A 26,775-nucleotide genomic window follows, 5' to 3' on the forward strand; every position below is an offset into this window, starting at 1 on the left:
CTTGACTGAAGGTCTGAAATGGCCGAATCGTACACCGTGATCCACGCCCTCAAATTAATTAACAGTCTATCGGATTCCACCAACCAGGGCCCTCGTGTCATTACCCATAAAGCCGAGAAGGTAGAGTGGATATAAGAGAATGAATTTCTAATTATTCTTGCGGAGTTCTCTGTAATGGAAATCAATACCTGAGTAGCTACGAGAGGAGAAATCTCGACAAGCAAGGTGAGCGTATCGGCACTTACAACTCCCAGCGCGGTGTTTAGAGACGCTTTCTGTTCCCAACGCTTCAGTGGGTTCTGATTGTGCCCGCAGCTTCCCCTCGGCCCTCTGCCCACCCCCACCCCCTGGTTCACCATGACATTTTTTGCCAGTAGCCTCAGTTACCTACCATCCAGAGGTGTTGTTGACATCCGTGTTCACGTGGAACTGTTTTCAGGTCAGATAGAGACTTCGGTGCTTTTCTGTTCCAGCTCCACCTTCCCCTCGTTCCCCCTCCCTTGATAGAAACCGGAGGAAACAAACGCGTCAGTGTTTGAGGACGGGCCCACTACCCGCAGTCAGGTTTATGCTGGGTCAGTGAAACCAAGGAACTCCCACAAGCTTACTAGAAGAAAAAAAAAAGCTCTGTTGAATGACATCAGGCAGCGCCTGATTGGCTGCTTCACAGGGGAATCCCCCTGTTAATACGCCCACCCCCTCTTCCTCTTTCACCTGTTTTATTAACCCTCTGGTCAGGTAGCCCAGCGAGACATTTCCATTCTTCTTTCCGTACAAGTCTTGCTCAGCATGGACCACGCGGTCCGAGGGTCACGCTGATGACGTATCTCATTGTACCTGCTGTTTGCTTTTGGCACCATTCCCTTATTTTCATTAATGTGCGAGGCCATGTTCCTAACCATAAAAGGCATGATAATAAAGGCTATTCTGCTGAATGAATGTGAGTAGGGCTGACCTGAGAGCTCCTCTGGGTTGGTTTTGTAGGACTTTACACAGCCTTATGTTGAAATATCTACAGTTTACAGGACACTTGGATTTAGTATTTAATAATAAAAATAACAACAAGTATTAGAATTCTGGCTATGTAAAAACTCTATGTAAATATAGGATATGCCAAATATGAATTATGTAAGTTGCTGTGAGTCTGTGAAAATACATTTTGTGGTGTAATGCAGCGGTTGTCAGAAAGTCATTTGAAACCAGGGCAGCCCTTAAAGCTATTAAGGGCTGCCCTGGTTATTGGCTGGACCCTACTGCTGATGTTGTCATGCCTGATGTATTTTCCCCTCTCTCCAGATGTTCGTGGTGGACAAGGCGGACGAGTCCAGCTGCTCGATGCACGAATTCTCCATCACTGGATCCACCTACGCCCCCGAGGGACAAGTGTGAGTACTCCATCCAGATATAGTCCAGTGTTGTAAAATCCAGCTAGACCAGCTTGAAATGACCAGCTACCATTTGTTTCAAAACATAGCTTGAGCTGGTCAAGCCATGTTGAGTATGGAGCTGGTTTGAACTGGTCAACGAGCTACCAGCTGTTTCAAAACCTAGCTTGGGCTGTTTTTTTTGTTCAGCAAAGAGGTGTTTAACACAGTTTGGCACAGTCCCCAAATTACATATTTGACAACCTAATTTCTCGCCTGACCCCATGTCCTTGCATTGGCCAGAAACTCTTTACAAGGAACCCCCAGGAGCATTGTGGGATTTGTGATGCCTCTGTCAAAAGCCGTGGAAAGACTGCAGTCGATACCCAGTCTGCTGGGGCCTCCATTTTGTTTTCTTTTTTTTGGTGTTCTTTGCTTTGCATCTGGTTCTTTGATGTTAAATATCCTTGATGTTAAAGTTTTCCTAAGACTTATCCATACCTTCCTGGCACTGAAAATCATTATATAACTTTCAGAGAGAAAACCCATATGGACACTTTGGGCCTTTATAAAAATGTATTCAGTGATAAATTGTGAGGTCCTTAATTTTTGAGGTAATTTTTTCTACTTCACTTTTAATGTACACCTGAACCATAGCCTTATCTGAAGCTGTTTATGCTTGTTGTTTTACGTACACATTTTCTGTATATAAATAATTCCCTTTTTTGTTTGTTTGTTTCTGACATTGGGCTGTATTTTAACAGACATCTGTACTGGCAGGACAGAATTTCATGTAGCTTTTGTCCATAGACTCTCAGTTTAGTCAAATAACTTTTCCAGATTAACTTTAGTAATTCCAAGCCACAGATATAAATCATACAACAAAGTAATGACTGAATCATTAAATGAAAGAGACAACCCTGGTGAATTGTCACATGACTTAATTGAATCTACACTGGGTTGGATTTTCAGAAATGCAGACTCGGAAAGATCAACGCAAGCTTGTCTTGCTTAGACAACACAATTGGCATCTATATCGCAAAATAATTCCTTGGTGAAAATACTGCGTGTTGTATGCAAAGAGTCTTTCATTTGCCGCACCATTGATAAATATTTGCATACGCTGGTTGCTGCGAAATATGGGCCATTATTGAATGGTGACACCAGAGTTACTCAGAGGATAATAATGTTTCACTTAGTGGCAGCAGTGTGATATTATCTAGAACAGTGCTCTCCATCCCTGTTCCTGGAGAGCTACTGGCTCTGCTGGGTTTTGTTGTTACTCTGCACCTAATCAATTAGAGCAGTTGATTACAGGTAACTTACCTCACTTGGTTACCTGGGTCTCAACACTGTGCTGATTCCAAGGTGAAAACAGAAACCAGCAGACCCTTTAGCTCTCCAGGACCAGGGTTGGAGACCTCTGATCTAGCGTATACTGTATGTAGGTTTTGTCTGTTTAGAGCCACATAGTTTCAGTGATGATTAAAGAATGAATTCTGAAGATACACATTATAAATAGAGGCCTTGGTAGTCTTGCTGTAAAATATGTATTTCCAGTCTCATACAGTTGTCACACTAAGCTTTTAAAATAGGAACACAGGTACATCAAACAACTTCTAAAAGGCATCGCCCGCATTTCTTTCTTGGGATAATGAGTTCAGTTGTGGTAGTGTCATTCAAAGAGCACTTTGTGTATTTGGCCACTTGCTTGGCTTTCTCTCCTGTTACGGTTGCCAGAACAACCCGTTCTGCCACCTCATGGTGTCACTGATTTAGGCTGTGATCTCTCAGTCTTAAGGGGGATCGGCCCGTATCGAGTGGGGATTTTGATGGCCTGTTGGAGCTGGCCACCATCTGCGCCATGTGTAACGACTCCTCCCTGGACTACAATGAGGTGAGGTCCCCACTCTCCTGTCTCACATCTTTTCCAAAGTGTGTGTGCGTGTGTGTGTGTGTGTGTCTATGTGTGTGAGAGAGGGTGTGTGAGAGAGGGTGTGTGAGAGAGGGTGTGTGAGAGAGAGCGTGTGAGAGAGCGCGTGTGAGAGAGCGCGTGTGAGAGAGCGTGTGTGAGAGAGCGTGTGTGAGAGAGCGTGTGTGAGAGAGAGTGTGTGTGAGAGAGCGTGTGTGAGAGAGCGTGTGTGAGAGAGAGTGTGTGAGAGAGAGTGTGTGAGAGAGAGTGTGTGAGAGAGAGTGTGTGAGAGAGAGTGTGTGAGAGAGTGTGTGTGAGAGAGTGTGTGTGTGTGAGAGAGTGTGTGTGTGTGAGAGAGTGTGTGAGAGAGAGTGTGTGAGAGAGAGTGTGTGAGAGAGAGTGTGTGAGAGAGTGTGTGTGAGAGAGTGTGTGTGTGTGAGAGAGTGTGTGTGTGTGAGAGAGTGTGTGTGTGTGAGAGAGTGTGTGTGTGTGAGAGAGTGTGTGAGAGAGTGTGTGAGAGAGTGTGTGAGAGAGTGTGTGAGAGTGTGTGAGAGTGTGTGTGAGAGAGAGTGTGTGTGAGAGAGAGTGTGTGTGAGAGAGAGTGTGTGTGAGAGAGAGTGTGTGAGAGAGAGTGTGAGAGAGAGAGAGTGTGTGAGAGAGTGTGTGAGAGAGTGTGTGAGAGAGAGTGTGTGTGAGAGTGTGTGAGAGAGTGTGTGAGAGAGTGTGTGAGAGAGTGTGTGTGAGAGTGTGTGTGAGAGTGTGTGTGAGAGAGTGTGTGAGAGAGTGTGTGAGAGAGTGTGTGAGAGAGTGTGTGAGAGAGTGAGAGTGTGAGAGAGAGTGTGTGAGAGAGTGTGTGTGAGAGAGTGTGTGTGAGAGAGTGTGTGTGAGAGAGTGTGTGTGAGAGAGTGTGTGTGAGAGTGCGTGAGAGTGAGTGAGAGAGAGAGTGAGAGAGAGCGTGTGTGAGAGAGCGTGTGTGAGAGAGCGTGTGTGAGAGAGCGTGTGTGAGAGAGCGTGTGTGAGAGAGCGATTTCAATTTATTATAGTGCTCTATTATGAAAGCAATCAGTAAAGGCAGTACCTAAGTGTTACCACTACATGGCAGAATTCACAGCACCGGTGAAACCAAAGTACCCAGTGTCCCTGGGCAGCGCATGCATTGCCTGTCCTTGTTCACTTTATTTTTCATTTATTTCCCCCCTCTGCTGTGCTGACAGCAGCCTGACGTTTGTTTCATCCTCGTCCCTTTGTCAGCGCATTTCGCGGGGCGAGCCAGTTTTATCGCAGCGCTCTCTTGGGGCGTGTCCCTGTTTTTCGGCAGGCTCCGCAATCCTCGCCCCGCAGTCAAGTGGGTCACCCTGCTGTGTTTGCGCTGGGAGTGGCCCCTGGCAGCCCAGCTCATCTGTAGCTTTGTAGCTGGCACAGCAGGTGGAGGACGCCGTTGTACCTGCACGGTCCCTCTCCAAAGAGCACACAGACCTTCACTTTTCTGCCGCATTATAATGGCCGACGCTATCAAAATGTGCGTGTTAGACCTTGTGTGTCTTCTCCGAGACCGTGGCTCGATTAAGTTCTGTTTCTGCGAGTGGGTAAATCAAACTGAAAGCTGTCATGTATGGCTGCCTGTTATAAAAATGAGTCAGGGGTTGCTATGCAAAGTAGCTCTTCACTCAGAAAAACACTGCACTGTTTACATGGAGGGCATAGCCACAGAATGCTGCCAGTCTGGAGAACACACACACACATATACACACACACACACACACGCACACACACACACAGAAATACCAAAACTTGTTCACACATGCACACACACAGAAACAAATGCACGCACACAAACAAACACACGTGTGCGCACACACACAGACACACAAACAAAGCACAAGCACAAACGTGCACACACGCTCACAAACACATACAAAATAAACATTATTTCAGTCAAGAAATAGCTCTCAAAACATGTAGATCCAGATAAAAATATCTACCTACCTTCTCAGAAAATCTGCTGGCAGCACTCCTTTGTGCTAGCTTGCCTCCCCAAAGCTGCATGTTTTCTTGTTTTCTTGTTTTCTTTTAAGACAACCAGGCATTTTAAGGACCATAGTCATGTGCGATAATGTTAACAGGCGCTGTGGCTTAGGTACATGCCTGGGACCTGGCCAGTTGATGGTTCAAGCTCTGGTGTAGCCACAAATACAGCGGCACAACAAGGGCCCTTGACCTCACATTGCTCCCCAAGCACTACACGGTGGCTGGCTACTGCTAGTAACTAGGATGGGTCAGATGCAGAGGACAAGTTACCCCAAGGGTTTCAATAAAGTACTGTATATCTTCTTCTTTTTCACACGGTATGTTTTTGGTGCTGTAGGCCAAGGGCGTGTATGAGAAGGTGGGAGAAGCCACAGAGACTGCGCTGACCACCCTGGTGGAGAAAATGAACGTCTTCAAGTCTGACCTATCTGGACTGAGCAAGGTGGAACGAGCCAGTGCCTGCAACTCGGTAAGTGTCAGTTCTTCTGTGAGGGCTGCAGCTGTATAAAGCCATATTAGGCCCGATATGATTCATACCATAGTGCCACAGCTCCTCGATTGTCATCGACAGCAAAGGTGTAAGTCTTAGTTGAATATGCAATGAGGTCCGTAAGTATTTGGACAGTGGTGCGATTTTTGTTCTTTTTCCTCTCTGAAGCCAACTGTCCAATTACTTTTGTTCCCCTAAAATGGAGGGACGATGTATAAAAAGAGATGTAATTCCTACAGGGTTCACCCAATATAGATATGTAATGAAAGATCAATTTCATTTCAAATTCAATGTGCTGGAACTGTCCAAATACTTATGGACCTCACTGTACATCATATTGTCAGAGGTAAGCCTTGTACTTCAAAACAAATAGTAAAAAATATTTGTATTACTTTTTTATATTCAGTTATTATCATTGTTTTTAGTTTTTTTTGTTTCACTTGTATAATTTTCAAAAACAGCCAGTGAGATGCCAACAGAATTGCATCTCACTGTTCACCCCCCTTTTTATCATGTATTGGATGGTGCTGTTTCAGTTAGACTGCGGCGGATTAGCATCTCAGCCTGGATCTATTCAGTGACTTTGCAGCGTCCCACTCTCAGAGACGTGGGGGTGACTGAGACTGCCCTGGCACGAAGTCCACTCTGCAGGCATGGCCGATAAGCTGCGAGTTCTGGAGAAAGTCTCTGGAAGTCCTATCAGTTTAATTACCAGTGAAAAGCCCCTCTGGTGACACAAACTTTCGAAAGCCATAATATTTAGACAAGAATAAGGTTAGGAAGGGGTTAGCTAAACATTCACTTCAGTATCAGGCTTTCAACAAGACAAAACGACTTGGCTTCCATATAATGCTCTCGACAGCAAACTCTCCTACTTAAACGAGTAAAAGGACGTTTAGGCAAGAGCCTAGAGATTGCTCTTGCTCTCTTTTGTCTCATGGAAAGGTGCAGCATCTGTGAGAGCATATGTTTAGTGCATTGTGTGCAGGCTCACTTTGTCAGTTAACATCAAATATGTCTTGATTCTAACCTAATACAGACTAGTTCCTAACCTGGGAAGGTTACCTTGAGGCAAATGGGAACTATTACAAGGGTGACACCTAGTGGCATGTTTGGAAATGGCAGATATGTTATGGTGATACAGTACGTGCTCTCCTGGTATATAACAAAAACAATCTATTTTCAATTTGAAAGTTGTTTTGCAAGCCACCAATTACTTTTCATTAATCCAGTTTTGAGCTGGAGCCTTCCAGTTCTGCTCTGCCAATCCATTTGCTGCTGACAAATCCGGGGAGCTCTGCCTGTTTACCAGGGCCCTGTCAGAGCCTGTCGCCATCACCAGGTGGAGGATTAACAGCCTCCGCCTCGCTGGCCACCTGCGTCTGACAGGTGGCTGAAAACCCTGCCGGTCATCAAAACCGGAGCCAGTGCATCTAACTGCTCTCCCTCCCCATCCCTCTCCCCCTCCCTGTCTCTCTCTCCCTCCCCATCTCTCTCTCTCCCCATCCCTCTCTCCCTCCCCATCCCTCTCCCCCTCCCTGTCTCTCTCTCCCTCCCCATCTCTCTGCCTCCCCATCCCTCTCTCCCTCCCCATCCCTTTCCCCTTCTCCGTCTCTCTCCCTCCCTATCCTTCTCTCTCCCCATCCCTCTCTCCCTCCCCATCCCTTTCCCCTTCCCCGTCTCTCTCTCCCTCCCCATCCTTCTCCCCTTCCCCATCTCTCTCTCTCGCTCTCTCTCTCTCCCTCCCCATCCCTCTCTCCACAGGTCATCAAACAGCTGATGAAGAAGGAGTTCACCCTGGAATTCTCTCGTGATCGCAAGTCCATGTCCGTCTATTGCACTCCCACAAAGCCAGGCTCCCAGAGCAAAATGTTTGTCAAGGTACCTGTGAACTACGCATTTCTTCTTAACCCCTACATGTCTATTCACTCTGCTTTCATAATTTTTATATCAAGGCTGAAGCGCGTCTGTTTAGTGGCCATAACTGGTCACATATTTATTGGAGTATTTTGGACTCAAATACTCACGTCTTCAGGCTGCACCTTGCCCCTCTCCTCCCTACCTCCCTGTAATTTCTAATTAGCCATATATGTTGTCTATTGTAGTTAGCTCACTTGTGTGTATACTTGTTTTATTAGTTCTAGTTGTGGTGTATTTGCTAAAACTGTTTTATTGCTGCTTCTCAGTTGGCTTGGTCTCTGATCTGATCAATCTACACATTTTTATCGATGTGGTCACTTCTAGCACTCGGAACTGTACTACCCTCTATGGTTTCAGCGCACTTGTCCCGGGTGATGGTTATGCACTATGTTGTACGTCACTCAGGATAAGAGCGTCGGCCCAAGGCCTGTAATGTAATATAATGTAATGTGATGTTACTCCCCTGCAGGGCGCCCCTGAGAGTGTCATTGAGCGCTGCCAATTCCTGCGTGTGGGCACTTCTAAAATCCTTCTCACCGCCCCTCTGAGGGACCGGCTCATGAGCCTGATCAAGGACTGGGGCACGGGCCGCGACACCCTGCGGTGCCTCGCTCTCGCCACCCGTGACACCCCTCCCAGGAGGGAGGACATGGACCTGGAGAACGCCTCCAAGTTCTCCGAATATGAGGTCAGAATTGCTATGGAAGCACCTTCACCTTCATCTCTGCCAACTAGTCTGCATTGCCTTTATGTGATAGGTTTCGAAGGCATGGTTTTCACCAATGCTTGTTCCCAGCTTACTGACCTCAGCATTGTTACATCTGGAGGAAGACCAATTGAAAGAGTTCCCTTTTACAAGTACCTAGGCATATGCCTTGATGACAAGCTAAACTTTAAAAGACATACTTTATTGAAATTAGTTTTAATTCAAAAAGCATAACAAGCCTTGTTTTTCTTTTGCAGTGAAAGGAAAACTTGTACACGTCACCTTTTTATCAGTTATTAATTATGGTGGTATATTGTATATATTGTATGTTCTTATACAAGTTTGAATCAATCTATCATCTATCTATATGATTTAACACAAATGCCAACTCATTCACTCACCATTGTGATTTATGCTAAATTGTTGACTGGACCTCCCTTTCTCTTAGACAGCAGCATTTTCATATACTGTTGTTTTAGGCTATACTAAGCAAACTTGCTTCTTACCTATGTCAGTTTTTACATGTAAATTCATGTGCCTATCAACTACATACCAGCCAATGGCTACTTTCTAAAGTCCCAATGCAGACACAGAACTACAAAATAACTACATTTTCTTACTTTGCTCCATGATCATGGGACAAATGACATAATCTCCTGAAAAGTGAAGCTTTAATTCCACTGAGTAAATTTGAATCCCTTGTACTTAATACTTTTGCTGAAAAATGCAACTACTTCAGTTAGGTCTCTGCTTAGTGTATGCTTTATTGGATTGTATAATATGTGTCAATTAAGATTACATTTAAAAATATATATATATTAGTATGTACTGTATGACTGGACTTCCTGCTTAAGATTCACCTGGTCAGGGCTGCTTGTCCAGTCCCAGGGAGGGAGCGAGAGGGTTCACTATAGACTTGGATTGATTTGATTTGATCAAAACTGTGTGTACAGCTTAGAGCAGGGATCATCAACTTTGCCCCTTGAATCAAAATCCATCACTGGTTTTCTTTTATTATATGGTTCGAACTGACATTTTTTACAAAAATCAGTGAGTCAGTCATAAATATAAATTCATGTGTGAATTTTATACGAATGCTTTATGCTTAAAAGTATGAAAAAACACAAGATTTAAAATGTTGTATCTGCTTGGAGCCCGTTCACCTTGGAATCTTTGAAGCTCAATATCTCAAAACTACTCAGAATGCAGATAGAACCTTCTAATTCTCTGCTCACTAATTGTAAAAATGTGGAATACTTGTGGAAAATGTTTTATGACCACGATTGTATTTTATGTTATTATTCATTTCCACATAACTTTGGTTATTAAGGAATTCTCAATATAAATGATGTGCTTATCTTTACCTGTACAATTAATAAGGGTCATAATTATCCATCTTCATGACAATATTTGTGTTGACCTTGGATTTTGTTTGCCACATACGATCCTTCCTGGACCTCACTCCCCTTTGCGTGTTCCAGACGGACCTGACGTTCGTGGGGTGTGTGGGAATGCTGGATCCCCCGAGGAAAGAGGTGATTGGCTCCATCAAGCTGTGCGTGGAGGCGGGCATCCGGGTCATCATGATCACCGGGGACAACAAGGGCACGGCCGTGGCCATCTGCCGCCGCATCGGCATCTTTGGCGAGGACGAGGACGTGGCCGGCAAGGCCTACACGGGCCGCGAGTTCGACGACCTGCCTGTGGAGGCACAGCGCGAGGCGGTCAAACAGGCGCGCTGCTTCGCCCGCGTGGAGCCCGCCCACAAGTCCAAGATCGTCAGCTACCTGCAGTCCTTCGATGAGATCACAGCCATGGTGAGGACCCATCAACTGACCTCTTCAGCCTGTGTTCAAAGATCGTTTGTCGTTAGCCGTGTCCTACAACTAAATTTAAATGTTTTTCCCATGGTGCGCCATGTGGCCAGGGGCAGAAATTGGCAAATTCAGGTCACTCGCTCAGTCACTCACTCAGTCACTCGCTCACTCAGTCACTCGCTCAGTCACTCGCTCAGTCACTCACTCAGTCACTTGCTCAGTCAGTCGCTCAGTCACTCACTCAGTCACTCGCTCAGTCACTCACTCAGTCACTCGCTCAGTCACTCGCTCAGTCACTCGCTCAGTCACTCGCTCAGTCACTCGCTCAGTCACTCCCTCAGTTACTCGCTCAGTCACTCGCTCAGTCACTCGCTCAGTCACTCGCTCAGTCACTCCCTCAGTCACTCGCTCAGTCACACACTCAGTCACTCACTCAGTCACTCGCTCAGTCACTCGCTCAGTCACTCGCTCAGTTACTCGCTCTGTTACTCACTCAGTTACTCGCTCAGTCACTCGCTCAGTTACTCGCTCAGTCACTCACTCAGTCACTCACTCAGTCACTCACTCAGTTACTCGCTCAGTTACTCACTCACTCACTTTTTGCATGGAGCCTGCTCTTTGCCAGATGGCCTCTAGAGGGCGTGCCGGGGGTCTGCACAGGATCTGCGCTTGTTTTACCATATGCTCTTCGGCAAGGCTTTAACCGAACGCTTTTAGCTTGTGCTTGTGAACTTCTCAGCATGAAAATGGCAACATAGCCCATATTTGTCTTCACTTTGTAGCTGTTCAAACATGCTTTTCTGCTCAGACCTGGGTGAAATACGTAAGTGTTTTGTATTCAAATACTTTAATTAGCTTGTCTTGTGTATTGGAACCTACAAAATATTCAAAATACAAAATCCCACCTCCTGGTTGGCTCAGTTGCACCAGGCATGATCAAGCACAGAAAAGTATTTGGTATGTGGGGGCGACATGGCTCAGGCGGTAAGAGCAGTCCTCTGGCAGTCAGAGGGTTGCCGGTTCGATCCCCCACCTGGGCTGTGTCAAAGTGTCCCTGAGCAAGACACCTAACCCCCAAATGCTCCTGACGAGCTGGTTGGTGCCTTGCATGGCAGCCAATCGCTGTTGGTGTGTGAGTGTGTGTATGAATGGGTGAATGAGAAGCATCAATTGTACAGCGTTTTGGATAAAGGCGCTATATAAATGCCAACCATTTGAATCCAAAACAATTACGTATTCAACCATGGTCTGTTTCTGTCACATTAGAGCTGAATGACTTGTCCTGTCTGGCAGTCCCTACAGCACTCTTGACAGAACGTGTTTTAATTCACTGCGGCGCTGGTATCAGCCTTTGTCATCTTCGTTCTTGCTGTCACCTCATGCTGTCCGCCGGCATTTTGGGACAGGAGGCGTTTTACAGGCATCTGTATCTGACACCCTCTGTTCAGCGACACAATGCCATGCTAATTGCCAAGCTACCAGGGTGTAACCTTTTAGCATTCTGTTTCCCCTGATATAATGACTAGATGGCGCATCAGTCGCAACGGATAATCAGACAGAGTGTCTTCGTGGGCGCTCAGACCGCTGCTGTTTGAGCATTGATTGGCCACAAGAGATTAAAATGAATAGGTCCTGTAATCTCTTCTGTTTTGTTTTCCGTCGAGGTCTGATAGGCTGTGTTCATGATTTTGCGTTATCTGTTAGCACGGCGCGACCTTTTTCTGTGAAGTTTTAGCATTTTCGCGAGTGGTCGATGCTGTCGCTCTCACAGACAGGCGATGGGGTGAATGATGCCCCCGCTCTGAAGAAGGCGGAGATCGGCATCGCCATGGGGTCCGGCACCGCCGTGGCCAAGTCGGCCTCGGAGATGGTCCTCTCCGACGACAACTTCTCCACCATTGTGGCGGCTGTGGAGGAGGGCCGGGCCATCTACAACAACATGAAGCAGTTCATCCGCTACCTCATCTCTTCTAATGTGGGCGAGGTGGTCTGGTAAGGGTCGCTCCTCTCAGTTGGCTGGAGGGTTTGTGCTCCCATTGAGGCTCATGGAAATGCTCTGGTGTACTGGTTTTGACTGTCTTTGTCCCAATTTGCTTAGGGTACTTCCATGAACCTTCGAAATAGGGCTGTCCAACCCTGTTTCTTTAGTATTGCTGCGAGACAAGTTTCCTAGTAGGGACAATAAAGTAATGAACTAATGAACCAATGAATTAACTAATGGAGGTCTACCGTAAAAAGCACATCATTCAACATCTAGGGATCTTGTTGAGCTGCTAATTAGTAGAATCGAGTGCCAAATTAGGGTTGAAATTAAAACCTACAGGACCATCTCCAGGAACGGGGTTGGACAGCCCTGAATTAGGGCATTATCTGCCTTGCTCGATTTCTCATAAATGTTAAGACCTTATTAAGCTTCAGTGAGAGTGGTATTCACTAAACAAGGCAATGATGCTGAAAAAGGCTTTGTCTGCATGCTGAAAGTAATTGATATGCACATTTTTCTGGTAAGGTCCTAAGCCCTGCTCTGAAAATCATGGTCATCAAGGGCTGAGAACTGCTGGTTTTCCACCTTACCTTTGAGAGCACTATGTTCAGTTAATTGCCTGGGAGGGGAGAAAACCAGGGCCAGATTTGGATTTCAGTGCCAGATTGAACTATCCCTACCCTACAGCCTCAGTAATTGGCATCTCTGGCACCTCTTTCCACCTGACCCTTAGATCCACCCATTTGTGTCCCTATAGTATCTTCCTCACTGCCATCCTTGGTCTGCCGGAGGCACTGATCCCGGTACAGCTGCTGTGGGTCAACCTGGTGACCGATGGACTCCCTGCCACCGCTTTGGGCTTCAACCCTCCAGACCTGGACATCATGGACAAGCCCCCACGCAACCCCAAGGAGCCCCTCATCTCTGGCTGGCTGTTCTTCAGATACCTAGCCATCGGAGGTGGGCCCTGGAACCATCCACAGCACCATTTATGGACTTATGTTGGGTAGCTTGTAGAGGTTTCCATTCACATAGTTCCTGAAGCACTTTCTCAATGCCTTGCTGAAGTTTGCAGCATCAGTGCCTCGTGGATACACCTTCTGGTTATGTACAATAATTTTCCTACTGCCTTAAGCCTGATTTATACTTGCAGTTGTGTGATGAAAATGATGCATTTTCAACTGAAAACTGAAATACTTTGTCATGAAATGTTTGTTGGACAGGTTCGGCCAGATGAAACATTGAAAGTCATTTTCATGGACACAAATTTAAACAAACTTTCAGGAGTCCAGCAGTCCAAAGAAGTTTGACGTCTTGTTACCATAGAGACAATAGAACTCGCCAAACTAAAATTCAAAACCTTGTGCAACACTTTAATTTGTCATTGTTGCAAGGGTTAAATCGGGCCTTTCCCTGCCATCCCACACTGTAGCACCCCAACATGAGATAAAACTGATGTCAGCGTAAGATGGAGCAGTCATGCCCCATGAAGCAACTTCTTCCATCTAACAATGGTTCTTGTTGGTCCTGCAGGTTATGTTGGACTGGGGACTGTGGGAGCAGCTACATGGTGGTATCTCTTTGATGAAGAGGGCCCACAGGTGTCCTTCTACCAACTGGTAGGCACGATATGCACCCGATTTCCAATTCTGCCTTGATTGATCATAATTCTAAACAGGGTGATCATAGTTTTGTTGTTGCTACTATTGTTGTTCTTGTTCATATTATTGAAGTTATTTTATTAATAGCCATTATTGCAGAATTTAACCTTTTTGAATATGTCAAGTTCATATTGCACATGTTAAAATGATGCGATTAATATGGAATATAGGTATATCATTTGTGTATATTGGAACAGAAAGAATAATTGTCATGTGAAAAAAATGCGTGGCATTCTCCGTTGGTAACAGTTTGATTACTGCGCCTCCCCTTAAGCCTTGATCTCGTCCCCCACAGAGACACTTCATGCAGTGTACTGAAGACAATCCCATGTTCTCTGGGATCGACTGTGAGATCTTCGAGTCACGCTACCCCACCACCATGGCTCTGTCCGTGCTTGTTACCATAGAGATGTTCAACGCGCTAAACAGGTAGACATCACAATCGTGGCGTGCCAGGAACCTCAAAGACAACAAGGTTTTGTTGACTAATTGGCAGAGAAAGTCTCTCCGTCCTCGCTCCATCACTACTACAGAGCGAGCCACAGTCATTTAAAGGCCACTGAGAAGCCATTTTGTGTTTAATTGTAAATGAAGTCCAGCAGAAAACATCTTTCAGATTTATAAGGGCACCCAGCATTATTCTATAGAAAAGCAATAGGTTTATACAATCAATGAAAACTTTTACGTCATATTTTTTAATGTTTAGTGTGACCAAACCAACTCTTTATTTATGTTTTATAGGTCTGTGAAGAAACCTTAATTTGCCCTTCAAACCTCCCATAATTTAACAGTGGAACACTTACAGATTCTTAACAGTAACTTATACTGTTCTCTATGCACTTTCAATTTAACAGCAAATAAGAGTATTTGCATTGGGACGTAAATATTTGTGCATTGCTGTTCTTTGTGTTCATTCCAGAAAGGGTGAAAGGTGAACTATGTGTGTGGTGCTTCTAGCAGTGATGTCATCGTGTTACTGTGCAGGGGGAAAAAAATATTGCGAAAACGCCCACTGTCCTGCCAGCATTTGACTCATAGGCCCATGGGCAGATAGGAAGTGCCTTGTCAACATCTCCACACACAAACCCAAGCCATATTTGTGCACTTAAAAGCAACATTTGTTTAGGAGAAAAAAAGTATTTGGCAGGCAAGAGAGCATATTTGCGGTTTGTGTCCCAGGCCAAGAGACATTCTGTGAAATCGGTGACAGCCACGCAGTCTAGTTTCAGAGTCGCACAACTCTAAATAAGGTCTGTCAGGGTCCTCTGGACAATTGTTTGCTGTTTAATACATTTAATAATGGAAAGAAAGGCATTGTATAGGACCATGAGATGACAGTCATGTGTGTATGGTAAACTTTTAATTCCTTCAAATGAACTGTTCATGTTTAATAGCTGATTAGCAAATTTGAGTCACTTGCTACAGTTACTTTCAAAGAATACATATAATTATATTCATAGCAATGCACTAGAAAAGACTACTCTGTCTTTTACATTTGTGAGCCAGCAACCTAAGCGTGGTGGTGGTGGTGGTGGTGGTGGTGGTGGTATGCTTAAAGAAGTTTAGTACTCCTTTCGTATTGAAATATTTATTTTATTAAACTTTCTTGTTTCCTGGAGCAATTTTGAAGATGAAATACTTTCAAAAAGTGCGAACCCCGCCTTCTGATATTCTTAGTTAGCTCAATTTCATCAGGCAAGATCGGTCAAGCAGAGAAAAGTCTTTGTTTCAAAAGCAATAATGCATTTGACCCAGGACTGGTTTTTATGCTGTTAAATCTCACCCTCTGCCTTGCTCCCCTCCCCAGCTTATCTGAGAACCAGTCCCTGCTCCGTATGCCCCCATGGGTCAACATCTGGCTGCTGGGAGCCATCGTCCTCTCCCTCTCTTTACACTTCCTCATCCTCTACGTGGAGCCCCTGCCGGTTAGTGTCCTGCACTACGATACAAATCACACTACATGTGTTTCGCTGTACCCTGGCCTCACTGTGAATGACTTCTGTCATGGGCAATATAGTCAAAACAGGTCTATAACTAGGACACTGTGTTCATGACCTCAGTATTATTTTTTTTTTTTATGTGTGTGTGGGTGTGAGGTCATGACCTCAGCATGAATATTTTTCTATTTTTAATCGAAGCAAATCTTTCCATTTTCACTTTAGAGTACACCAGATTGATACATTTTTCTCAGTAGTCTGCGTAAGGCCCTGAGTCCAAAGCCATATGTGCATACATTTGTAACTGCAGCTGTTCATTGGACAGGGGTCCTTTCCGAGAGGTGAACATATTTAAATGGATTCATTATCAGTGTACTCTATGTACACTTACTGGAAGTTGCTTGCAACGGCACTGTGGTTGGCTCCAGAATAGATATTTCGGCCACCCCTTTCAATGTACAAGTCAATGGTAAGAATACAGTGAAAATATGAAGTCACATAGTCCCCCCACAAAAGAATGTAGCCACAATCTGTGTTTTCTTCATCTAATGTTTCCCCATGTGCTGATTTGTGATTTTATTTGTAGGACAGCTTGCGTCAGGAAACATGGGCTTGCTTTCTTTTTCCTTTCTTTTTTTCTTGCCTGCCCCAGTCCCTGCATGTCTCTCATGGTGCGCATGTATCCTCGTGCTAAATATGCTAACGGTCCTGACGTCGCTCTCGCCCATCTCTCCTCTTCGCCCCAACCCCGCAGCTGATCTTCCAAGTCACCCCTCTTCACTGGTCCCAGTGGATCGTGGTCCTGAAGATCTCATTCCCTGTCATCCTGCTGGACGAAGCCCTCAAGTATCTTTCCCGCCACCACCTAGAAGGTAAGCTGCGTGCTCGGATCCTGCTTTAGGGCATGGGCAAACAAGAACTTACTGGAAGTCCTTTGAGCACAGTGTGTCCTGCCCTGGGAGAGCTACCCACCCACCCAGTCATTATTCAATGCCCCTGAATCTAAATGACAACAAGTTAAGCAGAAGCGCAAATAGACTATCTTAACTTACTCCCTTAAAACCAATTTGTCTGGTGCTGCGAAGCTCAAGGGCAATTACACAAGGTTAGGCTGTGATGTTTGTTTCCCGATGGCTCCCAAACAGAGTGTTCTTTGTGTTTGTTCCTCACACAGCTTAACTCTCTCCTCTTGTCCTCTGTGATAAGGTATACCTTTCTTCTCTCTGACCCATCCCCACCCATGGCATGCTCAGTAGGGCCAGATGCAGCTTTCTCTTTCACAGTAACTTCCATCTAAGAGAGCCACACTCATACCGTAGATGCTTTGTCTTGTTGCTTCAGTTTCCAAAGTGAGCATACAGTACCAATATTTTGTGATGTCAAAATTCAGACCTTCCAAATTAATTCTTCCTATACACGGGGTTGATCAAGATCGGGGACCAAATCCACATCCAAAACAATCATTTTATGCTTTAAAGCCACCTTTATTAATGTATTCTCCAAACATGGTGAAGTTTTTGTTTTATGAAAAAAATTACTTGTTCAACTTTGAAAACTGTTGCATCCAGTTGTTCATCTTAGAAGTTAGCTTCTTTACTAGTACTAGTACGGGTACTAGTAGGGAGCTCAGTCTGTGTGCTTTGACCCGGCTTCATCTGCAGGTATTTACCAGTTGTCAACTACTAATAAACAACTGTGGACCATTAGCAGCTTTTAACCATTATTCAGCTATCATTACCCACAATACTGTATACCATTGGTTCAGTTTGTGTGAAGTAGATGTCAGAATTTATCCAGAATTAGTGCTAGAAAATGTGTTAAGTGTTAAATTTTAAGAAGCCAAATTTAAAATGGCAGGGGTACCTGGAGGTTAGTGTGTGGAGTCTTGCTTCTTAAATGACAGCATCGCAGCTTTGACAAAATAACACAGATTTTGCTATAGCAAATGCTTCGTAATGCACATAACAAATGCTCCATCATGTATGTCTATTTTTGCTTTACTTACATTATGGAAGATTAAGACCTAACATTATTTGTGAGAAGTGTGGAATGAGTGAATGAACAAATCAGTGTGCTCAGACACTTGAACTGACTTGTTTTCATTTTTGTTTTTTCTCCAGCACAAGAGGAGGAGAGATACAGGAAGAGAAGGCAGCTGAAATTTTAAGACTCCCTCTTCCCATTTCTAAGAGAAAAACCCTTTCCCCCTCAGCCCCAAGTACACCGAAAGTCTTGCATGTTCAACCACCACTAGAAACGAAACAGGGCTTGCATGTGTCGGAGAGTATGTGCGTGTGTGTATGTGCCCACACATCCAGGCGTGTGTGTGTGTGTGTGTGTGTGTGTGTATGCGTGTGTGTGCGTAGGGGAGAGTGGAACGGACTGCGGAATATAGTGATGTGATTGTTGCTTTTTTGTTCTCCTTGATTTTGATTAGTCTCTGTATATATTAGTGCAATAACTGGACCGGAGAGGGGGGAGTAAGAGTGAGGGGACATTTGGAAGGGTGCATCGGTTTTGGAAAGGGGATACGGAGGTCCAGGGACACCCGGGTGCCGGCTGCGATGGAGAGGCGTGTTGAGAAGGTTTCCTGGGATCAAATCCTGTTGTGGCTCCCACCATCACCCCCCTCCTTTCCAGCTCTTCAGTGGCCATCAGTCGGATCCCTCGTGGACCTATGGGTGATCCCGCCCCTGCTCGGAATAGGTCTGATTCATGTGACTGACAATCCGCTCCTACAGCAATGGCCTCTGTGTACACCCCACCCCCACCCCCCCTCTCGAGTGGCTGCCCTGTGGACCACTGCTTACATCACTGTTCAGACCACTCATCCAGCATCACTCCCTCGCGCTTTTGTTCTGTCTCTGACTCTCCCTCGCCTCTAAATCCATCTTTTATCCCTCTTTCTCTCCCTCTCTCTTTTCTGTTCACTCTTTCCCTCTTAATCTTTCTCTCTCGTGTTGTCTCTCCTCACTTCTCCACACTGACTCTCTCATCCCTTTTTTCTGCCCTCTCTCTTTCCCTCTCCTCTGGGTCTTTCTATTGTTGTCTCTCACCTCCTCTCCCCACACTTAACTTTCTCTCTCATCCCTCTTTTGTGCCCTCTCTCTTTCCCTCTCCTCTGGGTCTTTCTATTGTTGTCTCTCACCTTCTCTCCCCACACTTAACTTTCTCTCCATCTCTCTTTTCTGCCTTCTCTCTTTCCCTCTCCTGTGGGTCTTTCCCCCTCTTGTTGTCCCCTCTCCTCCCCACACTAATTTTCTCTATCTCTTTCACTTCTAGCTCTTTTTTCTTCCTCCCTCGCAGGGGCTGGTCAGAGCACACGCCTCTTCTTGCTCACGCCCTGCTGGCTGGACTTGACCTCTCAGCTCCGCAATTTTTATTAGTCGAGCTGAAGGCGGGCGGCGTCCATTTTGAATGTGCAAATAGCTATAGGCTGCTTACTGCTTTTTTGATGGCGTTAGACTCCTATACCAAAACAAATTTTGAAAAACAGGGTCTAAAAGGAACTGACATTGTCAGGATGCTTTTGGTTTCGCAATAGTTCAAGCTTTTTCAGGCTTCCCTAGATAAAATGCAAAAGAAACTTTTTTCTTGAATGTCTATGCGGATGGTTAGTAGAGAATGAAAAAAAAAAAAAAGCCTTGAAATTCAGAACCACCTCATTTTTTTATCAGACATTTACCATTTCAATCCATTTCACTAATCTACTGGGCCCAACCGCATCAGACATCAACACACTGCTAAGAACGATATTACTGTGCTTTCCAGCCAATCTCCTGGCACAGTAATTTGAAAGGGCACTAAATTTAGCATTTTTTTTCCATGTGCAGAAACAACACTATCCTAGGGAAGATGCTTGTTTAACTGAATAATAAGCTTGATGTGCTGATTGGTGTCACATACTGTATCATGGGAAAATGTTGGGTGCAGATAACGACAGGGAGTGAAATCTCTGTTCTGGTGTAAAATAATATTTTTGGAGGCAGCTATTGGGGAAACTCCTTCATTTGATTCCACACTGATTAGCCCCAACATTGAATTCTACAGTGTCTATTTGGGCCTCACACTGTTAAGAGGAACAAACCATGTTTCGATCGCTCCCGTCACCCATTCTTGACAAACACCACCCCCCCCCCCCCCCCCAAAAAACACACACACACACACACACACACTCACACACACATACTCACCACTCACCTCCCATTTCCCTCCGATGTTCATTTCAGATTTGAGAGTTTCGAAGGACTTTTTAGCGCTCTGGCTCGAAACGCCTGACCATCTTGCTCTTCGTAAGGGACTCCCTTTGCGGAGTTTCCTGTCCTTGGTTTAAGATGATCTAGGGTATTTTTTTAAAGAAAGTATATTTGACTGTATGGACCCAGGAGGTTTCTGTGTTTGTCAATGTCATAATTTTATAAATCATTACGTGCCGCCTTTGTTGGGCTACATTCCCCGAAACCTGTGCCACTGTGTTAACCTGGAGCAAGCAATTAGACTGGCTCTCGCTTTCATCTTGGGTCATAATCATCCAAGTTCATTCAAATTCTTATCTAAGTTTGGCTGTCGTACCGTGGATGTCATTACGCACAGTGCAATTAGAGGGAAATTAGTATGTAATAGAGTTCTCGATAAGAGAACAATGAAACAAATACATTGTGGATTTTGCATTCATTTGATTCCCAGTACATGCTAGGAAAATATTTTTGGTTCTGTGGAAGCTAACACAGTGGCATAAAACGGTAAAACACGCCAGGTTGTCTCTGCCGGGGGTCGTCTTGGCAACTTGGTTGAACGGTATGTGCCACTCTGAAGCGTGGGATTGTACAGTCTTGTTATTTACTACTGAAATCTTGAACTCTGTACAGAAAAAAATACAGGATTGCATGGAACCTTGTTACTGTAATTAATAACCTATACAGTATATTTAATTTTTTGATAACTTACTTAAATGAAATTTATTTACCAACAGTGAAAGAACTAAGTGAAACTATTTTATTTTTCTTCAAGCACTTGGCATCTAGGGATCTCATTTTGTAGAGTAGAAGGGTTTATTCATTGTTATGGTTTTGTTTTTATGGTTGCTGGGGAATTGTGTCTAATATTATAGGGCAAATTATAATGTGTATAATGATTATAATGATATTATTAATATAGATACTTTCAATAATAGTCATTTGGTTTGGCAATGAGAATGTTTGGTTGAATTGTGTCTGGTTTACACAGAGTATATCCAGCTATGAATCCTGGGTAAAGAAGTTTGCACAGTGGATGGCTTGGTCTGTCTTCAGTCTTCAGCAATAACCTGGTGTTACCCAAGTCATCCAAGGCTGGGTGCACTTGTGATTATGGTATGCTTAATATTTGTGCTGTAAAATTTAATCAGAGGACCCCTTTCCCCCAATGGAGATAACAAGCTGTTTTCCCAAGAATCCCTTCTCCCTTTACCAATACAACATCCCACAACGGGTAAAATCAGGTCATTTCTGGGGCTGCGATGTGGCAACTGATATACGTATAAAGGATTCTCTGTATTGCCTTGTTAATATTAATTGTGGACACATAATTTTATATATATACATATATGTATATGGAAAAAGATATTAAAATAAAGATTATTTATCTTGTTATTTATTCAGTGCCTGATTCATTTTCATTATTTCAGTATATTGCTGTTAATATCAATGTATAACATTGAATAAATACATTAGTTGGAAATGGAAGCTATTTTCAAGGAAAATTAATAATACAAAATATAACTGCATGCACAACATTTAAATAAATGAATTGTTAAAATATATAATACAGCATATAAAAAAATATATTAAGTAATAAGTATATTGAAAACATTTACTATACTGTACAGTGCAATGCAGGTTATCACAGTCCAGGAACAATACCAGGATGGAGATGATTACTTTGGCAAAATTGGTTATACACTGTGTCCTGTTGAACATTACATGGGAATGCCTGTGTGCAGTAGAGATTCAAAATGAGAATATTTTGTAATGCAAACTTTTAAAAATGTATATGAAGTATTTACAATTATGCTTGCCAAATATTTTATCTAAAATACTGTCTTAGGAAACTAAATATTTCTATTTGAATTTGGAAGTGCCTTATATGAATTACTTCCTTAAAACGCCAGTAGTATTTTCAAATACATTTAAAATACTGTTTTATTGAATTTATATCAGATTTACATTTTGTACTGAATCTACAGTAATATGGGATCACTTGGGCCTCGTTAGATTTCATTCAGTTTAATGACTTATGTGAAATATGATTCAACTAGTGCACTTTAGATGTTATGTCGTATCACTGTGTCTGAGAGAAATATCCAATCTCCAGAACATTCAGTTAATTTGGCACATACCCAATAAAATACAGTGTTTTTTTGCAACTGTGCATTGTATAAGATTTAGTAGTTAGTAAAATTATCTATATGAAATCTACCTCTCCATACAGGGTTTATGTGACTGTTTTATGTATATCCAACAGATGGCACTCTTGCACTGGTATAGACATATTACCAAGTGCATGTTTATAACATGTTAATGGCCCAGTTCTCTTTCTGTTTTTTTCCATACACTGGTTTGGACTTCAAATCTCTGAAAATGGACATTTTGTCAGTGTGTAATTATTCGCTACATTCATACTATCAGTACGTCACAAGAAGAGGTGTATTTCAACGCTCTCCAAAATGAATTCCAGTTTGAATTAAGGTTCTGCTCCACTGAAAAATCACATTTTCAGTCAAATGTACCTTTTTATGTTTACTGCTGCAAATCATCCCTCAACTATTCAACTTTCAGGATAATACCACCTTTGATTACGCCATGTGTATGAACTATAATTATTTACCATTTCTTTGGAGTCTATTTTCTCAAAACCTTATCTTGGATGATATTACATGAACCATTTTTCTGAGTGCATAGTCATTCTATCACCATGAAACTTTCTAAACCTTTACTCCATATCCTGAAGAGTGTGAGCCAATTATTGTTTTGTTAAAAGCTTTAGGGGCGGGTGCAGTATCACAAATCTCATTGTTAGAACCTGTAATTTCATCATTTTTCTTCATGAAAAATCAAAGATTTCTAGAGGAATGACTATTGACTATCTCTGAAATCATCTGGAAGACCAAATATGTTTTTTTGGCGGAACATAACCTTAAACAATAAAGAACAGTTTCACGGAGAAGAATTGTTATAAATGCTAACTTGCGCTTGCTGCTTATGTGTAGAATACATTATGTACTTGTATGGTCAGTTTGTTTCCAGGGCAAATGATGAAGGAAAGAAAAAAGGTTTTGTTGCTTTAAAGACAACAAGATGAGCCGCATTGCTTCTTATAAGAAATTAAAAGACGCCAGGTTAATTCCTGCAAATGGACGTCGACCAAGCAGTATTTATGGTTCACTCAGCGCCCAGATGAACTCTTGAGATTCCAAATATTTTTTGTAGGTATGTATTTATCCATATTATTTTAACCCTGGGGTAGGAATCTCTCATTCATACCCACTCGAAAACCCACATAAAATAATATAATCTTCATTAATTGCAGGCATACATGCTCTATATTTGAAAAGCATCTTAACAGAACATGCATACTTATTTTGAAAGATGGATGTTTATATTTTGAAGTACCCATTTTCAATATTTGAAAATTGCAGAGGTTTCGCCATATTTGTCCATGCCCTGATCCAATTATTTACCTAGATAAAAAGGTTGAAAATCATATAAACGTGCTTCTCCATGGCAACATTGCTTCCTCTCCTCATTACTGGGTTTCTTTTGTCTCATTGCCATTGCTCCCTTTGGTGGCACTGCTGAATCTGCCACTGCAGCAGCTAGAGCCCTGTCAAGGACAGGGCTTTTACCATTTGTGATGCCACAAAATGTTTATTGCCACCCCAGGGTGATATACTGTACTGAAGCAGCACTGGCATGAGGGAGAGGGAGAGCTGTCAATTTAGTTCAACATTCTAAGGATTGCTGTCCAGTTCAATAAAGCTGTGTGGTGTCTCTCTGATTTGCACACATGACCAGATGTGCACACATGTACGTACATTCAGACATTTTGTATTCACTCTATTCACTTAAAATGCATTTACATGCTGTCCACTGTTTGAGTTTGTACGTGTATGCCGGAACACACTTGCATTCACATACACATTCAACATGCAGTGCAGACACACAGACACACAGACACACACACACAGTCATACACATGCAGGCCAAGTCCTGGAGGGAAGCCCTGGAACCCTGGAGTCATCTGTGACTGTGCTTGGGGAGGAAAACGCCTTTGGCTAATCCCAGCGTGAGGTAGCTAGTTCTCGTCCTGGAGGACAGGATTTAACTGTGACCCTCTCATGGGTTTTAATCATGGGTTTCTGATCGAAGAGGGATCTCTTGCTGCCTGCATTGCAGTTCTCTGCTGCAGCGTACCGCATGGCTGGCAACAACCAGGCTGCACCAGAGTCGGCCCGAGACTGCGTTCCCAGATCTGATTTCACAGCACTACACTGCTGTGATTTTCGCAGTTTGTCGTTGATAGGCGTACCTCATAAGACCCCTCAAAGCCCAAGTCTCAAACACTGAGTTATTTTCTTTCAAATTATTTTTCCTTTCAGAAATATCTGTAGCCAGTCAGTCGGACTTAACCCCAGCAAGTTTCAAAGAAAAGCTGCCACTTAAGTGCTTGCATGAGTCACAAAAGCAAGTGTTTATAACCGGCTGCGCAGAATATGCGAGGTTCTAGCTCTCAACAGGCAAACAAAGGGCAGCGATGGTGTAGCAGCTGGCTAATTGTCACTTGTTTGTGTGTATTTCCCAGTGCAGTGCAGCTAGTCTCAAACCTAGCATCCATTTAAACCGAAGTTACAGCATAGCACTGTTACTTACGCTGAACTTCCAACGTTTGAAATACTAAAAGGAAAGGCAGACAATATAGCATGCGTTCCCATGAGCTTTAACACTGTAAGTGGTGTGACTTAATGTTTATCTTTACTGCCATTTAGCAGAGCAAGTTTGCAAACACAAAGATTATAGATTGAAGGGCAGTAAAAGTATAGTCCTAAGAGAAACAGTATCACAACTTTACATGGGAACAAAGAACAAATGGTTCACCTGCTTAGATAAACATGCTCAGTTTTTGTGTCCTGTACCTCATCCCCTGTGAATATCTAATTTGCTTTCTATACAACATACTTTAAACAAAAAAGACCTACATGGCAGAGTTGCAGAAAGAATGATCTAAAGACAAAATTACATTGAGATGCCTGAAGCCTTTTGGTACAATGTGCTTTGGACTGACAAAACCAAAATCAAACTTTTTGGGCACCACCAAAGAAGGTACGTTTGGAGAAAAAAGGGTGAGGCATTACATTACATTACATTAATGGCATTTGGCAGACGCTCTTATCCAGAGCGATGTACAACAAAGTGCAAAGTGCATACCCATAACCAGGAATAAGTGCACTGAAAGACCCTAGAGGAAAGTACAATTTCAACTGCTACCTGCACAACAAAGATAAGGACCAGGGCCTATTTGATTGGAATTTATTTTATTTTATTTATTTTTTTTATCGTTGAGGCCTTTGTAGAGAAGAGCACCTTGCCAACTGTTAAGCATGGAGGCGGATCCATTATGCTTTGGGGTTGTGTGGCAGCTGGGCGCACAGGAAATATTGTGCAAGTGGAAGGACAAATGGATTCCACCAAATGTCAAGAAAAAAGACTAATTTTTGAAGGCCAGACATTGAAGTTGAAGAGAGGTTGGGTATTCCAGCAAGACAATGATTCATAAAGTATTCCTCAAAATCAACCATGAAATACCTCAAGGAAAGACAGACTTGAATCTTATTGAAAATCTGTGGCAAGATCTCAAACATGCTGTACATGCAAGGAGGCCAAGCAATATTTCTGAGCTAGAGGTGTTCTGCCAGGAAGAATGGGGAAAACTTCCAAAAGTGAGAATTGAAAAACTGGGAAAGACTGACTCTTAGCTTGCTACAGGACGCGTTTGCTAGCTATATTTGCCTGAGGAGGAGTTACAACTAAAGGTTCCCAAACTTTTTGCACAGGGCCTTTTTCCTTTAAAAAAAAAAAATTATATATATATATATATATATATATATATATATATATATATATATATATATATATATATATATATATAACAATGTCTCATGTTTAACCATTTGTCCCCTTCACAATCACAATAAATTCAACCAATTTGATGAAAAAAAAGTGAGTAATTTCTTATTTACAAAAGTAGTCACTCCCTCAACATAGGTGAATATTTCTTACATATTTAATGTAATTACTCACATTTGTCATTTTCAGGTTTTTAAAAATATATATAATTCTGAAAACATCTAAATGTGATATATTAAGTGTTTATACACTTTAAAGCATTTTTTAAAAAGCCTACCTGTATATAAACAGAATACTGGGCTGAATAAAGCCTGTTATACCAATCATGTTTTCTAATGTATTGTTATCAAGACAAAGAAACGTGCGTTAACAATGAAAACCTCGTTAACAGAAAACTAACGAATTGTTGAAATTCCGACAAAAAACCGATATGACCTTCTTTATGGGCAAAAAATGGAAACTTCTGTCAACTATACGTAGTGAAATCATGAAGAAATGCTTGTAGCACGTTTTGTAGCCATTTGATTGACACGTCAGATTCAGGCCCACGTATAGCCCAATAGAAGAGACGTGAATATAAGCGACGTACATACAAGTATATCGAAACATACTGTATCTAACGGATCTTAGGACCCAACCTAAAACATTGGAAAATATTTGACGAATCATAAAAGTTCATTGCGGTTCATTGCATATCCTTGCGCTGGGTCGATACGCGACCGGTTGTGGTTAGCCAGCAGTATCCCTTCACTGTAAGGCTTATGCGAGGACTATAAGCCGATGTATATTCCTTTAA

At 43.1% G+C, this 26,775-nt stretch overlaps 1 protein-coding gene across 2 annotated transcripts in view; it reads left to right on the top strand.

Annotated features, from left to right (window-relative positions):
* Positions 1-21,453, top strand: part of atp2a3 (ATPase sarcoplasmic/endoplasmic reticulum Ca2+ transporting 3) — a 71,452-nt gene extending 49,999 nt beyond the window's left edge. The window contains exons 9-22 of one of the 2 annotated variants that reach the window (XM_061249981.1): positions 1,297-1,385; positions 3,159-3,261; positions 5,642-5,773; positions 7,559-7,675; positions 8,184-8,402; positions 9,902-10,237; positions 12,009-12,229; positions 12,979-13,181; positions 13,755-13,840; positions 14,178-14,311; positions 15,690-15,807; positions 16,574-16,691; positions 16,994-17,025; positions 17,940-21,453. In XM_061249981.1, coding sequence (XP_061105965.1) covers positions 1,297-1,385; positions 3,159-3,261; positions 5,642-5,773; positions 7,559-7,675; positions 8,184-8,402; positions 9,902-10,237; positions 12,009-12,229; positions 12,979-13,181; positions 13,755-13,840; positions 14,178-14,311; positions 15,690-15,807; positions 16,574-16,691; positions 16,994-16,998 — 1,881 coding nt within the window. In that variant the 3' untranslated portion in view covers positions 16,999-17,025; positions 17,940-21,453. The remainder of the gene's footprint in view (positions 1-1,296; positions 1,386-3,158; positions 3,262-5,641; positions 5,774-7,558; positions 7,676-8,183; positions 8,403-9,901; positions 10,238-12,008; positions 12,230-12,978; positions 13,182-13,754; positions 13,841-14,177; positions 14,312-15,689; positions 15,808-16,573; positions 16,692-16,993; positions 17,026-17,939) is intronic. The other variant, XM_061249980.1, reaches the window with a different exon arrangement.
* The last annotated feature ends 5,322 nt before the right edge of the window (positions 21,454-26,775 follow it).

Source organism: Conger conger, chromosome 7 (genome assembly GCF_963514075.1).
Source record: "Conger conger chromosome 7, fConCon1.1, whole genome shotgun sequence".
NCBI lineage: Eukaryota > Metazoa > Chordata > Actinopteri > Anguilliformes > Congridae > Conger > Conger conger.